The sequence below is a fragment of the Tauraco erythrolophus genome, chromosome 1 (genome assembly GCF_009769465.1).
Source record: "Tauraco erythrolophus isolate bTauEry1 chromosome 1, bTauEry1.pri, whole genome shotgun sequence".
NCBI classification, from domain to species: domain Eukaryota; kingdom Metazoa; phylum Chordata; class Aves; order Musophagiformes; family Musophagidae; genus Tauraco; species Tauraco erythrolophus.
Genome location: NC_141465.1, coordinates 17341462 through 17358004, shown reverse-complemented (window position 1 = coordinate 17358004; position 16543 = coordinate 17341462). Strand labels below are relative to the sequence as shown.

At 53.1% G+C, this 16543-nt stretch overlaps 1 protein-coding gene across 1 annotated transcript in view; it reads right to left on the bottom strand.

Annotated features, from left to right (window-relative positions):
* Window positions 1–2009: 2009 nt before the first annotated feature.
* Window positions 2010–16543, bottom strand: part of IGSF3 (immunoglobulin superfamily member 3) — a 76203-nt gene continuing 61669 nt past the window's right edge. Inside the window, exons 7-10 of the mRNA XM_086631111.1 lie at window positions 9049–9459; window positions 6874–7281; window positions 3036–3470; window positions 2010–2260 (exon numbers count right to left, since the gene is read on the bottom strand). Of these exons, the coding sequence (XP_086487237.1) occupies window positions 2010–2260; window positions 3036–3470; window positions 6874–7281; window positions 9049–9459 (1505 nt within the window). The remainder of the gene's footprint in view (window positions 2261–3035; window positions 3471–6873; window positions 7282–9048; window positions 9460–16543) is intronic.

The window sequence follows — 16543 nt, the reverse complement described above, 5'->3', positions numbered from 1 at the left end:
ATATATATATAGAGAGAGAGAGGAGTGGGATATGTATACGCTGGGGCCAGTAAGCAGTTATGTCTCAAGGAGGCAGACTTCACAGAGGGGTAAGTGAAATTCAGGCTTCCCAGCTGAAAAAGAAACCAATGCCATTCTGGTGGAGCAGCAGAGGTGGCTGACTTCGAATGCGCTGGCACAGGACAGTCCGAGGCCACGTGGGTCTTCTCCCAGCTGGGAGAGGGGATGCCCAGTGCAGGTCTCCCACCCGAGGCTTTGCCACCTCTGCAACATCAAGGCATCAGGGTCTAACCGGCTAGTGCTACAGAGCATCTGCTGAGGTCCCCTTCTCTTCACAGAGAGCAGTCCAACCCTCCTGAAGAGGACAGTGGCTGTGGGTATGGCACCTCTCGCACATGAGGCGGGGGTGGTCTTGTGGCTGCAGCCATCGGCCCCGGTTGGCTTCAGCCACGCTGAAAAAAACAAAATGGCCGGATTTGCCAGGAAGACATCAAGGAAGACAACAAAAGGCCATTTTTGGCAAACATTTTCTTCCGCCAGACGTAACGCTTTGGGCGTGGGGGGAGGAGGCAGTTTCCTCCACAGGATGGGACAGGGGTACTTGGCATTATGGGGTACGGGAGCTCAGGTGCCCCACGTGGCGAGAGCCCTGGTTTGGTTCGTGAGAGCCACATCTTTCACAGAAAGAACAGCATTTCCTGCCACGGTGACTGCCTACACCAAGAGCAGGTGACTTTGCCAGGAGGGGGGACTTACGGAGGAATGGTTTCTCCTCCTAAAGCCCCAGGAGCAAAAAACGGCAGATGCGCGCACACACGCAGGGGAACTTTTCTCTTGGCCCAAGGGGACAGGGAAGCCCCCAGGGTGCCGCTGCAGTGCAGGCTCCTTGCCTTGTCCAAGCTCACGCCGGGAAGTAGTGCAAGCTGTGGGGAAGTTCGTGGCACATGGTGGTTAATTGCATGTCCCTGCTGTGTGGCGTGGCTGCAAACTGGGCTGGGCTGCTTGGCTGAACCATCCAGGGGCCGTGAACCCAACTTGTGGAGCTTCCCCTTACCCCTTTTCTAGAGTCATTACTTTGGTCATGTTGAAGTCTTCAGAGACTGGATTCAGCCACCAGGCAACTGGGGCATGAGGGGACCCACCTTGTCAGAGGTGGCAGCACGGACACCAGGCAGGAGCACGACTCTGGTAAGCTGAACCATACGAGGACCATCTTTGCTACTGACAAAGTCAGGGCTTTCAGGTGTCCTCCTTCTATCCCCTCCTTCAGTTCCTGGAGACAAACCAAATTGCTTCTGTCTTGACTGCAAGTACGCTGAATATTCAGTCTCTCCAAGATGGAGCAACGCTCCCAAAAGGTGAACCGCCCCCTCCTGAGAAAACAGTAAGATGGAGGCAAGGAGATGCTGAGGCTATAGCCAGTCTTTGAGTTGGGCCTCCCAACAGCCCAGCTAACCCCTCCGGAGGTGGACCTGGCTTTGTCTGCTTTGGAAGAGGGAGGAGCTAGCTCAGCGCACCTTGGGAAAAGACCTTCACCGTGGCACCGTGTCTGAGGAGGAAAACCACAGTCTGTTTTGGAAAACATATACATTTACTTCCAAAGAGATTGTCCCACGACAAAAAGCCCCCTGGGAACTCGTCCCTGTGTGGAGGGCAGAGGAAGCCTATGGTACTTTGAGTGACTGAAAAAGAAATGACAACAAAAAAGTAATGGCCCAAAAGACAGCAACTGATGGAAGCAAAAGAAGTCCGAGAGGAACATCCACTATGTACAGAAAGCGCAGGGACCCTCCATCCATCGGAGTGATGAGGTGCATTCCCACAGGCGCTGGAGAAAGCCTTGAACCTTCCCGTCCCCGCTGGCTGGGTGCTCTGCAGAGCTCAGCCACCACGCCGGAGCAAGACACTGAAACAAATGAAACAAGAACGACAAAACCCACTCCGTTCCTTAGCGTTCCTGGTGTGTCTCTGCTTTCTCTCTGTGTGTCCTCCCGGGCGCCTTTGCTTCTTTAGTCTATGGTTCCCGGGTGGATGCTGAGGACTGGCGGCTCTAGGCAAGTGGGAGAGTAGTTGAGGTGAGGCTCTTTGATCCACAGTAAGGGGACCCCATTCTTGCCCTCCGAGTTCTTGCTGGAGTTTCGGCTCTTGAACCGCACCAGGAGGATGGTGATGATCAAGATGCCGAAGATAGGGAAGGGGTAGAAGAACACGAAGTAGAAGAGGGCGTCGTTGGAGCAGATGACAGACTGCAGGGTGGAGCCTGGAAAGAGACATAGGACGGTCATATTCCACAGCTTCTCTGCAACGCATGGCCTACAAACGTCTTCAGAAACATAAAAACCAGACGCTCATTAATCTGTGTCAATCCAGGAAGTGAGGCTCTATGAAAACCACCAATACTAGTAAACAGAGCAGCAGAAAAAAGCTATTGCAGGGTATGTTTTGGCTTTATTTCCCCCAAGAGTTTCTTGAATACTAGAGAGTCCTCCCTGGTGTGGATTTTCTTTATCTTATAAGGCAGGGAGACTTGCAAAGCATTGTTTCCCTCAGTGGTGGTACATAGAGGCAGCACCCCAGGGTATCTCCCTTAAGGGCCCCCAAAACGGTCATGACCTCAGCTGTCTGGGAAGTCTCTAGACCATCTGATGGCTTCAAGAGTTACTGGGAGAAGACCCTTGTGTCACAGCACGTAGCCTTGTGCAGAGCTACGCCAACTTCCAGGGTGTTTCCCAAAGGGAAAGGCTACACCCCAGTGGAGTCAATGTCTGCCCCCACTGGCCTGGGACACACCAGGCAGTGAGCACTGTGGGATGGGCAGCCCTAGCACAGAGCTAAGCGCAGCGCACATGTGCAAGCCCAGCCAAGAGCTGGGCTACAAGCCACCGAGCTGACTGGAAATGCACCGGCACTGCACACTTGGCTCGGTGCAGGCAAGACCCAGTCCCACTCACTCCTTGGCCTTTTTACCTTGGTTGAACCAAAGACGCAGGGGATGCCAGGGTCATGCCCCCAAGAGAGTCATCACCTCTTCTCACCTGCATCCTGCACATGAACGGCGACCGTCCCCGACTCCTCCTCTGCCAGCCGGTACCACACGCCATTGGGGTCTGCCAGCCACTCCTCCACACGGCACGAGTAGTTGCCTGTGTCGGCACCACCGGCTTGCAGCACCGTCAGCCGGAAGAGCACTGCCGAGAGCCTCTGGAAGCGCAGGCGGCCCTCCCAGCGACCGGCCTCGGCGCTGAAGACAGCGTCGGGGCCCACACTCAGCACTGCCTCCCTCTCTTCCTCCTCCTCCTCCTCCTCCTCCTCCGCGTGGCCACCTGCCTCTTTGGCCCGCAGGTTGTACCATGTCACCGCAAAGTGGGACTCCGGGCTGGAGCGGGACAGGATGCTGCAGTCCAGCGGGAAGGACTCCTTCTCCTGCACCGTGAGGTTGGCTGTGGCTGTGTCCACCTGCAAGGTGGGATCTGAGATGACAAAAGGGGAGAAATGAGCGCTGAGCAAAATGCTGTCGTCGAAGCCACCCTGCCCTGGCACAAACTGACTGTCGTGACGCTGGCGCTGGGCGCGATCCAAGCAAAACCCAAAGGTACCTCTGTGGTCAACCCCACAGGCGCAGCATCCTCGCCTCACCGCACGCTGCCTGGCACAGCGACAAACGGGAGCTTGGCTGAGAGCACCATGCTACCACCCTGCCCGCGTAGACCCTCGCACCAACTAATGGGTGGGTGCGCAAGAGGAGAAAGCTGTTGCAGCTCATCCAGACACACCGCAAGAACGCGTCAGGAAATACTGAGGTTTGGTGCGTTTGCTGAGGAGCAATGTACTACTACTCTCCAGCTACCAGTGCAAAGAGCATTGCGCTCCATGCTTTTTTTTTGTTTTCTTTGAGAGCATTCAAAGGACTTGAAAATCAGTATGACAGATGAGGAGAGGATTTTTTCCAGCAATTTGGAAAGTTACTTAGGTAAGAGGTTCCTCCACGGAGATGTCCTCAGCATAGGCACAGCAAGGACACTTAAGAAATCCTCCCTCGTTCTTTTTCTCTAGTGTTTTCTGCAAGGCTAAAGAGATGTTTTTACCCAACTGAGACACAGCAGCCAGAACCCAAGATGAGTTGATTAAAGGCCGACTTCAAGAGCAATTAACGTTTGGTTTAGTCATCTTGCCAGGGAACTCATACTCCAGGGATCACAATCAGCCCGGATCTAAGCCTTCATTTTAAGATTAAAAAGCCCTTTCGGATGCGGGAGCTGAGCAGGAAGGGCAAGCCGATAGCTCACGGAAGAGAGAGGTGCTTTCTCCCCCAGGGAAGACAGCTGGGCAAGCCCTCCCTGGCGCAGAGCCCGAGGCTGCTGCCCCCCAGCTCCCATCATCCGTGGGGCTGCTGTGCCCAGCGGGGCTTCTCATTACAGCACCTGCCCTACACTTTTTAAAATGGTCCCATAAGGAAAATCTTCATTAAGGCCAGAGCTCTTCAGGCTATAGGCAACACGACTGTTCTCAGTTCACATCCTCCCTGGGAAGACTCCTGAGCAGAAACAGCAATGAGGTTAAGTCCTGAGATTTCGAGGACTACCGAGGTAAAAAGGAGGAAGGGGAGGAAATGGCTTGTCAAAACCAACACAAAGCCTCAGCAGGCTAAGCAGAAAGAGGAGAACTGCTGTCTGAAGGTTCTGAGAGGGTTTTTTTCTTCCTTTGTTCATGATTATAGTCTTGAAAGATGAGGAGATTCTCACTAACCAGACATGAGTCACAAGCAAGTTTAGTCATTTTGTTAAGTACTGGCTGCTACGAAAAAGAAAAACAAACAACAACAAAGCTCTTTTAGAAAAAAATTATCTTGAATTAGTGCAGCCTCAACTCCCCCTCTTCTTCCCACTCTACATCCTTCCACAATTCAAAATAAGCCTCAAGAACTTCCCTGCCGTTTCTTCCCCCTCCATCAGGGCTGGCAATTCTTGGCCTGGATGAAGAGCTGCACTTAGAACCCTGTGGGTGTGCAGGGTACAGGCACTGCTTGGGGGTGGGGTGGTCTTTGCTCAAGCCATCTTGGCCAGTAAAGTTTGTCACGCAAGGATCTGGTGGATAAGGGCTGTGCTATCCCCCAAGAGAGTTCCTCCTTCGCAGCACAAATCTCCTCTGCCAGGAACGACCACTAAAACCTCTCCCAAATCGTACCCTTTCGCCAGCTCCGTTGCAGGGTTACGAGGCTAACACCTCGCTGGAATGGGCAGGCATAAAGCACTGCAGCAGCACTCGTGGAGCAGTTGCTTTACAGACTGGAAAGTACCCAGCAAATGAGGACCACAACTGTTATTTGATTTACAGCCTTTAAGACAGACATTTAATAATCTTGAGTCATATGCCTCAAAACTAGGGAATCTGTATTTTCCAAGGTAAATTGTCCTTATCTGTTGTTAAAATAGACGGAACTTTGAAGCGTACCCTGGGAATCTGCTTCTGAGGACTTAGCAGGACAGCAGGCTCCATGTGAGTCAACTGACGTGATTATCCTACTGTACTCAGCATTGGTACAGTCTCACCTGGAGTACTGTGTGCCATTCTGGGCCCCACAACTTAAGAAGGATATGAAGGTCCTTGAATGTGTCCAAAGGAGGGCAACAAAGCTGGTGAAAGCACTGGAAGGAATGTCCTGTGAGGAGTGCCTGAGGACTTTGGGCTTGTCTAGTTTGGAGAAAAGGAGGCTGAGGGGTGACCTTGTTGCTCTCTGCAACTTCCTGAGGAGTGGAAGTGGAGAGGGAGGAGCTGATCTCTTCTCCCTGGTATCCAGTGACAGGACACGTGGGAATGGTTCAAAGCTGCACCAGGGGAGGTTCAGACTGGACATTAGGAAGCATTTCTTTACCAAGAGGGTGGGCAAATACTGGAACAGGCTTCCTAGAGAGGTGGTCGATGCCTCAAGCATGTCAGTGTTAAAGAGGCATTTGAACAATGTTCTTAACATGCTTCAGCTTTTGGTCAGCCCTGAATTTGCCAGGCAGTTGGACTAGGTCCCTTCCAACTGAAACATTCCATTCCATTCCATTCCATTCCATTCCATTCCATTCCATTCCATTCCATTCCATTCCATTCTCAACCCTTTGAAACTGGAGTTTCCTCCCCGGTTTGAACTTCTGTAGCATTTTTTTTTTCCTACTAGATCCTGGAAAGCACAAGAAGCACCTGCGGCAATCCCTAATGCCTGCCCCTCTGTGTCTGGGCACAGCCAAAACAGTGGTGTTAGGCTGCAGGATCTGTCTGAACCACTATCACTGGCAAGAGGGTGGCCAGGAAACCTGTAAGTACCCTGTTGTCCATACAGAGGCAGGCTCCTCCTGCCCCATCAACGAGCCCGAGCTCTCATCCCAGACGACGGATGAACCCTTGAAGCTGCGCACCCCACATCTGCTTCTTCACCCACAGAATGGGGAGCAGCAGTGTGAGAAACTGCCTGGACACCAGCAAGGGTCTCGAATTCCTCTGCTGCCTTCTTTTCACGCAAGGACCCTGCCCCTGGGGCACACGCCTGGGGAGCACCGATAGCTTCTCCTGTCTAATTTTTAATCAAAATGTGAATAAAATCCGAAGCCTATCCTATTGAATCTGCCAAAAGCACTGCAAAAAAAAAAAACCTGCAAATATAGTGGTGACAAAATCCCAAGCCCATCTAGCTGCGTTTGCCGGGCTTGCTCCACGCTCCTTCCAGAAAAGCAAGAAGACATGCCAGAAAGCATCAGCATGGTCTGTAGCACAGCAGTCCTGCCCTCTGCCTGGACCCGCTGTCAATGACAGACAGACGGTGACTCACGCGTTTGGTCCAAAAGGGCAGATCACTGCTCGAAGCTGTTGGCATGAGATCTTCCTCACCTGGCTGCTTGACAGTGAGGGTGATGAGTCCAGAGAGGTCCTCTGCCCGCTTGTACCAGCGGTCGCTGGGGTCGAGGAGCCACTCCTCCACGCGGCAATTGTAGGCTCCGCTGTCCCGCACAGTGGCGTTTTGGATGGAGAGGAGGTAAAGACCTGGGGATGGGCTCTCCAGGTGCAGCCGGCTCCGCAGGTCGCCCAGTGCCGCCAGGTCCCCATAGCGCAGGGTGCTCTGCCGGCTCAGCCGGGCCACCACCTCCTTCTCTGGGTGGCCCGGCCGCCAGACATACCACTCCACTGAGAGCTGGGACGAGGGGCTGGTCCGGCTGCTGACCAGGCACTCCATGGTCACCCACTGGTTCTCCAGCACCGTGATGTTCTTGTGGGTCTGGTTCACCTGCAGGCGGTTATCTAGAAGAAAAGTCATCAGAAACGCAAGGTGATCGAGGGCTGCAAGGGTCCTTTGTCTCCCCACAAGCCCTTCCCGCATGGCCACAATCCATGATGTGATGAAAGAAATGGGGAAGGAGAGAGAAAAAAAGATGGGGGGGGGGGGGGGGGGGGCGGGAAGAAGAGGAGGTAAAGGAAATAGGACTTGTGGGGTTTTTTTGGGGTCTTCTGAAAAATCTCAGACTAGCCACCAACAATGCCCCATTCAGCATGGGGAACTGGAAACCCATAATCTCCCAGTAGGACCTGGTGGGTCCTAAGTACACAGACATCGTTGTGAAGGATGTCACACCTCAATCTTTTCTCATCCTACTCCTGGGGCAGGGCAGTAGGCCCACTCACACCCTGACCAGTAAGCCCTCCTGCAGCGGGAAAAGGAAAAAATCAAGGCAGAGATCGGACAGCTGATTATAGGGAACCACCACTGCAAAACGAGAAGTGTCACAAGGGCAGAGACACACATGGTGTTTTGCTGCCTTGGGAATGTCCCTAGTTTTTGCTCCACGACTTCATTGATACACAGCGAGGAGACTGCAATCAGCTCTTTTATGTGAAATGACGTGTCACGCACTCCTAACTCCTTCACGACTTCTTTCCAGGGGCACAGTCTGGACTTCCCTGGAGCGGCCGCTGCAGCAAGTGACAGGCACTGTACTTCCCAGAGAGAGGCGGGAGATGCAAAGGAGGGGGCAGATCACAGTTTCCCCCCTCCCTGATCATCCTACAGCCATCTCAGGACTTTGCAGACAGAAACGAGGAGCTGGGACAGGCAGTGAGCAGCATGCTCTGACCTGCTGCCCTCCCTGCATGATCAGGCAAAGCTGCACTGGGGACACCAGCTGGAGACCATACTCAATATCTCTCGCATACCCCCGTCCACAGAACCTGTGTCCAGCCAGCCAAATTCAGACAGAGAAAATGCATTAAGCATCCTCGTCCAGCCCTGCTATGCAGGTGTGTCCCTCCTGCCTGAGGGATTTTATCCTCCAGAAACAGGCATGCGGAGCGAGCAGGGACAAGGCAGGCCTCCTCGTGAAGTACCGATGCTCTGCCTCAGCAGCACACGTGAGGTCCAGGCTGCTCTCAGAGACGGTGCCTGCCTCCCCACTTTGCACAAAATGAAGGCTCTGTCCCCAGCTTGTGCAGGTCATCTTTAGCTCTTCCATCAGCTCATCTTCACCAGTGATGTCCACTGCTATGGAAACCAGCAACGGAGCAGACTTCTTTCCTGGCAGCCAGCTCCCTACCTCATTAAACTCATTACTTGCATCTCACGTGCACAGCACAGAGGGACAAGAGACAAGGCTCCCCGTGCCTGCCAGGATACAGGCACAGAGTAAAATTAAACTGTGTGCAAAACATAAAAAGTGCTTTCCCAGGCAGGCACACACCAGTTCTCTCTCAGTAGGTCGCTAGTTGACACTCTTGCTACATGATGCTCTTGAGGATAAAGAAATCTGGCTGGACATAGTAACCCTCTAGTTCTTGGGACAGACAACTTTCATGTGGGGACACTGAAACATAACCCAGTCTAAATGGGGGAGGGTCTCATCAAAGGTAGAAGACGTTCCTCTTCATGCAGGGACATGCAGGTATGAGGATGCGAGGAGGGGGTGACAAGGCTGTAGAGGAAAGAAGAGCAGAGGATCCCTGTTGCCCCAGAAAACCTCGTGGAGCTCACAAGCCATGCAGGAGAGCCAGCACTGAGAGGACTCTGGTACGTGGTACCTGGCTGCTTGACGGTCACCTCCGTCCGCCCTGACACCTCCTCTGCCAGCTTGTACCAGGCGTGGTTGGGGCTGAGCAGCCACTCCTCCACATGGCAGTAGTAGCTGCCGCTGTCTCGGACCTCTGCCCGCTGGACGGTCAGGCTGAAGAGCCCCCCTGACGCTGAGCGTTCAAACTGCAGCCGGCCCCGCAGCCCCTCCTCCTCCGCATAGGTGCCATACTCGAAGGCTGAGCTGTGGGTGGTCTTCAGGATGAGCTTGCCGTCGGCGTCGGAGGGCTTGTGGACGTACCACAGGACGGCGAAGTGCGAGTCGGGGCTGGTCTGGGATTTCACCGAGCAGTTGAGGGGGATGGGCCGGTTCTCCACCAGAGTGATGCTCCGCTTCGACTTGCTCACCTGCAGCTTGGTCACTGCGAGGGAGGAACGGAGAAGCATGAGAGGTGGGTCATTAACACAGAAAAGAAACTCACCCGGTTTAAGGAGGACCACAGAGTCCTCCCCCAACGGCAGGCATGGCTGTGCTTGCCTGGGTCCCACTTGCACTGAACCTTTAAGACAAAGGCATTTAGATGTTCTTCTACCAGATTTTCTCTCTTCTTTTACTCCCTGCTCTACTCCTAGATCCTCCCACCACGTCCCTCAGCAAGAGGCTGCTTTTTCACAGTTTGCCCTTTGAAAGCTTCCCTTTCTTAATTCACCGTGGTCTAAGGCACCAAACTTAGCAAGAAGGCTACACCCAAACTCAGTGGGTTTTTTAATGATGAAATCATACTGTTTGCACCTTAGGGCAATGAACTGTTGACCAGTTCCAGAAAAACCATTTCCAGGAAGAATGATTTAAATGAGATTCTACTGCTGTCACATGCCAGCCATCTCAGTGACACGTAACCCACAGACACGCAATAGCTAGGGGACCAAACATGGGCACGACTAGAAAAGAAAAAGAGCACCAGACTGGAAAGGATCAGCGGGAGCAAGCTCTGCTCCAGCATCCACGAGATCTGACTCCATGTCCATCACGGATTGCACAGCCTGGAGAAGCCACAGGCATGTCACCTCCCTCGGTTTCCCAAGCATGACCACAGCTCCCATGCGGGTAGCCAAGTGGTTACACAGCGCCAAGGGTGACATGGCAGCGTCATTAGCTCTTGTCCCAGCAGGGAGAGGCACACATGGATTTCCGATTCCTCTCTCCCTGCAGGAACAGGAGATAAAGCCTCCCCTGCCCGTGCTGAGGCTGAGCCTTCACCCAGGGCATTCCATCTGCAGGGGAGGACACCAAGCGCCCTCCTGTGACACTTGTGCTGGCTGTGCCCCGGAGCCCTGACACCTACGGAGCCCAGGAGAGGAGTGGCTCCCAGCCAGACACAGCACCGCAACCAGCAGCTCTGCCACCACATCCCCTCCTTCACCTCTCCTTGCCTGGCAGCTTCCCTCACAAAGGGGGCAGTGCCGTCTTGTCGCCAGGTGAAGGGATTCTGCTGACAACTGGTGTATCTCTTAAGAAAACTTAGTGAGTGTCCCGGGCACGGGTGGCACGACAGAAGTGTGGCACCACGGGCATGAACGACTGAGGGCTGCTGGGGAGCCATACCCATCCATGCCCTGGAAACCCGTCTCATGTAGCCCATGTTTGCGAGGAAGCGATGTTGTCTTCCCTCTCTCTCCGAGGCACGGACTCCTCGCTTTGCATCACGCTTTGCTTCCAGCCTCCCTTGGGCCCCAGGGCCTCGGATGGCTGTCGGCGCAAGCGATGATCCAGGGGCCAAGGGAGAGGATGGGCACAGGCCAACAACATCAAATGGGAGGGTGGAAGGGAGGGACCCCCACCACAGCGATGCTTCCTGCTCTAACACAGCATCTGAGAAAGGCATCCTGGTAACACATGAGACGTTTCCCTGGAGCCTGGATTGCTGTGGTTTTAATCAGTATGCTAATAAAGACTCCATGGCTGTGTTATGGGTATGACATGAAGGCAGGGAAGGGGGGAAATAGTCCCTTGTTTTTCCTCCCTGGGGACTTCAACCTAATGGAGAGATTTAGCATCACCCTGTTGTATTTCTGCCGTACCCCAGACACACTCCTTCCCCTTTGTTTCACTTCAGGATGGCAGCCTTAGCCACCCCACCCACGCTCGTCCCACCTTTTTGGCTCACCGTTGGTTAAGAAAGGTTATTTCAAGCATTAATCAATCTTTCGAGTCCCTGGGAGATGAACCAATAAAGGGGAAGGTGATTCTCAGCAGTTTCCTTTCTCCCCCAGCCCCCTTTCCAAACAGTTTATTTTTAATTGGGGCTGGATTATTTTCTGCAACCGTTACTAAGGAAACCTCTGTTACTATAGCAACCGTGTATGTTAAGTCAGTAGCTCTATATCTATTAAAATGCAGTTTATACACATGCTGCATGTGGCAGGGTTGCTCAACATCAACACACACACAGGGCAAGCCAGGGTATGCACAGAAAGGAGCTGCTGAGATCCACGCATCCCTCCTGGTGCTCTTCCCACATCCTGGCACCTCCAGGAGATGAAAATGAGGAGGACGGGCGTGGAGTAATTTTAAGCCTGGTGTTTGAGGCAACCGACCCGCACCTCGTACATGACAGATTTATCTCACTGAAGCAGTGTGGGCTTGTTCCTGGACCAAAATCACTCAGTTCTCACTGTGTACAAGCAGCACAGACCCCTGAGGTCATCCAAGGGGTGACCTCGCAGCACGACCTCTCAGACGGCCTCCGTGCAGCTCTCCCTGCTTCCACTTGACACTTGGGAAGACGTCTTCTTTTGTGGGGGTGAGGGTGATGGGGAAGAAATCTTATTAACTCTGGTAAAAATGAGATCTTAAATTCCAGCCACACCCCCCAGCGCTCGAAGCCCTCTTTGGCAGCCACCACAGCCAGCGTTCAGGAACTTGCCCATGCATGCACAGAGTCGCCCAAATCTTGATAAGATGATCGCTTCTACCGTTGCTACCAGTGGGAGCAGCATGCCCCAGCAGGGAATTACAGGTCTTTCCTTTGCTAGGCTGCAGGCGCTTGCACAGGTTCGTAACATCCTGCACAAAGTTTCACCTAGATTAGAGGTATCGGTGATATATAATGACACCCCTGCCAGTGCACTTCTCATCTAACACGACTTATTTTCCTAACAGAGACACACCACGGAAGATACAAGTGCAGGTTTTGTTTCCCTCCCACAGAATTAGAGAGGATATTCTCAGTCTTTGCCAATCTGCGAACACCAAATGCTTCCCCATCCAGGTGCTGGCTCCTGCATAGTAAATGTGCACCTACCTCTTCTTCGTTACCTTTTGCAGATCCTATAGAAATAATTTACGGCTTTTGCAGACCACAGGCTGAAAACTGCTGAGTTGGGAACTCTGTGGCACACAGGTTACCTTGGGGCAGCTTCACCTTTGGGCTGCAGGCTGGTTTGATCGCTCACGCAGGGGAGAGATCCTCTGCCCACAGTCTGGTTAAGACACAGGTAGCTTAGTGGGGTGGCTTGCACTTCTGCTCTCCCACAGGGATGGCCATCAGACACTGTTCACAGATAGGCAAACTAATCCAAAAGGCTCATTTTGCATTTGGGAAAAACAATTTAAAAGAGGGGGGTAAAAAAATAATCCTGAAGTTAGTGGTCCAGGGTGATGATGGTGATGGTACAATACAACACCAGGGAGTCCGTTTCTTTCCATCCAGGTGGCAAGTCTATTCCAGCGCAAAGTGAGTCTCTCTCTACACCCCGTGCAGCTTGCCAGGTCATGTTTAAAGATGCCTGCCATGACACAGAAATGATTGTAGCTGCTGGTGCACAAGTGAGACTGCAAGAAGACTGACACCCCAGGCACTGAGCCAGCCAAACCTCATCCTTCTGACATGAGGGAAACTCCCTTTCCTGGCTTGGGGATTTGCCTGGGCAGAGAGCCAGGGAAAGGGCTCAGCCTTCAAACACTGAGTTGATCGGATCTGCCCCAGGGGCTGGGGTTTCCGTGTGCCAGGGCAGGGCTGCTCCAGCCCTCTGTCAAGCAGCGGAGGCGGTGGGTGCAGCGGCGCGAACAGGCACGGTTACGTGGCATTTTCTGCTGCGCTGTCAAGAGGCTGATGTTCTCTTAACAGCCTCCCAAACATCTGCTTAGTGAGGGAAACAGGTGTGTGTGTCTAGGTGAAGTTATCATGCATATCATCTGCAAACCATAATCCTGTTGCCACAGTGTCTCCTGGCTCCCTGGGGGGTGCCAGTAAGGAGGATATCATACCTTGATGTACTGTAATTGGCCCTACATACACTATTAAGACTTTCAATTTACACTGGCAACAAGTCTCGGTTACGACCCTCATATTTTTTAAGCCAGCCTGGTCTCCCAGCCCCTATGAAGCCATGCAACCTGCGTGAAGAACATGTGCACGCGTTGAGCTCTGCGGTGGTGTTCGGGAAAGGGCCTTGCAGGCAGTGGCAGGACAGAAGACACCAGCTCTCCAACAGCACAGAGACACCAGCTCTCCCACACCACTGAGGGCATCCCGATGCACCTGCTGGAGGAGCTCTGGGAGGTTAAATGGGTGATGGCTCATGCTGGAGCCTGCCCAGGACACAGCGACATTACGTGCCTGTTAGGGCGGGGAGGCTGCCAAAGACACGAGGTGTCCAGAGCAAACCCATTATGCTTACTAGACACCTCGCTTCACAGACTGTCCTCCAGCATCACAGTCCTGTTGTGCTAATTCCCAGGCAGACGAAAATGTCCCCACTCATCTGCAGGGACATGCATCGTCTCAGGATACCTGTTGCAGCCTCTGGCCCCCAAAGCTTGTACCTCTGGGCTGGAGGATCAGGTCAGACACACCTTACAACCTCAGGAGGCTACGACATGGCTAGATGTTCTACAAGCTGATATAGATGGTAAGGGTTTTCTACACACCATCAAGCAAGCAATCAGTATCCTCAAGCTGGGCATGTGGTAAGCACAGTTATATAAATATTTTGGGGAAGGGAAAGCAGTTATCAGAGGAGGAGGACCGAGGTACTGATGTTATTCACAGCATTTCTGCTGACTTGCTGCCACAGTGAAGCCACTTGTCTCTCTCTCCTCTGTTTCCTAATCACCACACAGGGGTTACAACACTTATCTTTACCAATGCACTTTCCAATCTGTACCTAAAAATGCTGTGATAAAAAGATGCTCTGTCTCAGACTCCTTACATCATCTTCCCTTGTAGGCAGCAAGAAAATAGAACAGCAGGAGTTCACTTCCCACCTGGGAGCCACTATTACCAAGTCCCGGGAACGGTGATGTTTCATTGCAGCTGAAGATACCCTCTCCCCAAAAAAGCCCCATACATAACCCCAGCATGCTGCCCTGCAGCGATGGAGGAGGGGGCTGCTGACCAGGGAAGGAGCCAGCTCCGCACAAGCCAGCAGCCACAGCGCAGAGAGAGTGGGCAGGAGGACGGCCACCAGGAGCCCACAGAGTCCCCGTGGAGCCCTGTCACTGGAGCGGGGAGGCGGTGTTCCACTTTGGAGGCTGCTGCCCTCTGGGGAGAGCTCCTCTAGAATAGAGAGGAGTTCAGTTCTCTTGCCTGGAGAACTGATGAAGTGTTGCAAGAAGTTTTGCTGGGGAGTGTCCTACTTTGAAAAGCCTCTGTTGGGATTTCACTGTGCTGAGGTGTGTGTGTATGTGTGGGAGCAGAAACGAGGCCAGCCCGACCTGCACCCAGATGTGGTTTAACACCACACATGGGGTTTAACAGGCTGATCAGGAGAGACTCATTTCCAGGAGCATGGTCCCAAGGCAACCCTTCCTGCGAGGAACTCATCCCTCCCCGCACCCTTAGTGTACAACCCCGAAGGCTGAGCTTTTGGTGCAAACTCAGCTGACCTCTCAGGCCACGGTCACAACGTGCCTCATCGTTTCCCTTGCTAGGGCCCAAAAAGCACTCAGCCCCCAAATTCCTGCCTGGGGATGTTCGCCTGGGATTCAAGGGACTTGTGTGCAGGTCACTGCCCTGCCACAGGCTTAGACATGCACTAACGCTCAGCCCTCTGCCAGCCCTTCTCTATTCCACAAAGCAGGGCTGAAGAGCCTCCTCCACCTCCGCACGTGTTGCAAGGACACCCGTGTTAATGACTCTGGGAAAATGGGGCGACGGGAGTCAAGTAAGTACACGCCAGCCTTCTGTCTCGGCATGGTGAGTGGGGGTGACTCACATTTACTAGGTTAGCTGAAAGCAAACCAACGTTCAAAATGGAAAGATGCGCGAGCTCTTTCAGAGCAGAGGCATCAGAAGAGAGACATTTGCAGAAGGGAAGAAGATGAGATGCTCCTAGGAGGACCTTGCTCATTGGGCTTAACCGTGGCACAGAAATCACAGCAAAGTAAAGACAAAGACTTCCAGTGCTGGGGCAGCCTCCCCAGAGACGGCAGCAACACGGCAGCACAGCTCCCAACTCCTGTTATTCTTTTTTCACAGTACACAATTCCTCTTGAAACTGGATTAGCGAGGTTGCAAACTGCATTAGCCAACATGGGAGGCTGCTGGTGCAACAGGAGCAGGAGAATGGGAAATAGCATTAGACTTTGCCTGCCATTATTACTGCCATTATTAACTTGTCACTTTACAGTAGTGTTCCTATAACAATGAATTATTGCCTGCAAACAGGCTGACATGATTGAATTACTGGGAGAGCAGCTCCATAGGAAGGAGAGACAACGTTAACCCTTTCCTGTGGAAGGCTCTGCTGCTGTCCACTCCCAAGTGGGCAGATAAAAGAGACAAGACTTTGACTTTGACTACCAACCTGCCATCTTGACCTTCAGCAGTGCTGGTTTCAGAGCAATGCCAAAAATTCCTATGGTCCCCAAACCGCTCAGGTCCTGGTCGCAGGTGGGCAGCTCTGGGTTGGACGTGCAAACAAAAGCAGAACATATGTCTGTCTGCAGCAGTGATAAAGAGCCACAGCTGGAGCTCTCCCATCTTTGCAGGTCCTCCTGTAACCTCTCTAGCCTACTAATTTCATAAAATTAAGTCCTCGCTTTTGCATACTGCTTCTTCCTCATATAGACAAGACCAGGCCCCGGCCAAGCCACCAAGCTGACTGACTGCTAGTCTAGATGGATGTGGGTCACCTTTTTTCCCTCCTCCCCCCTCGCAGGGTCATACTGTCTGCTTGCAATCAGACAGGCTGTTAATCCGAGTCTGCTCTGTCCTGCCCGACTGCCCTGAGAGACGGTGGGATGGCTCTTCCACAGACGGCTGTGCCAGGGCGGAGCTCCTGCGCGGCGTGGGAAGGAGCGGCCATATGCCTTCACCCACCCAGGCTGTGCCCTGTGACATCACCCCAGGTGCCACCCAAATGCCAACCCCAACTGCCCTGGGGTTCGAGAGGCTTGAGTCTGCCTGCCTTTGGTCTCTTCCTCCCTACATGGACTGCTTCTGTTTTGCTAAAACATGACATTTCTCTCCCAAATTTACAGTTCCTTATACGAATGCTGCA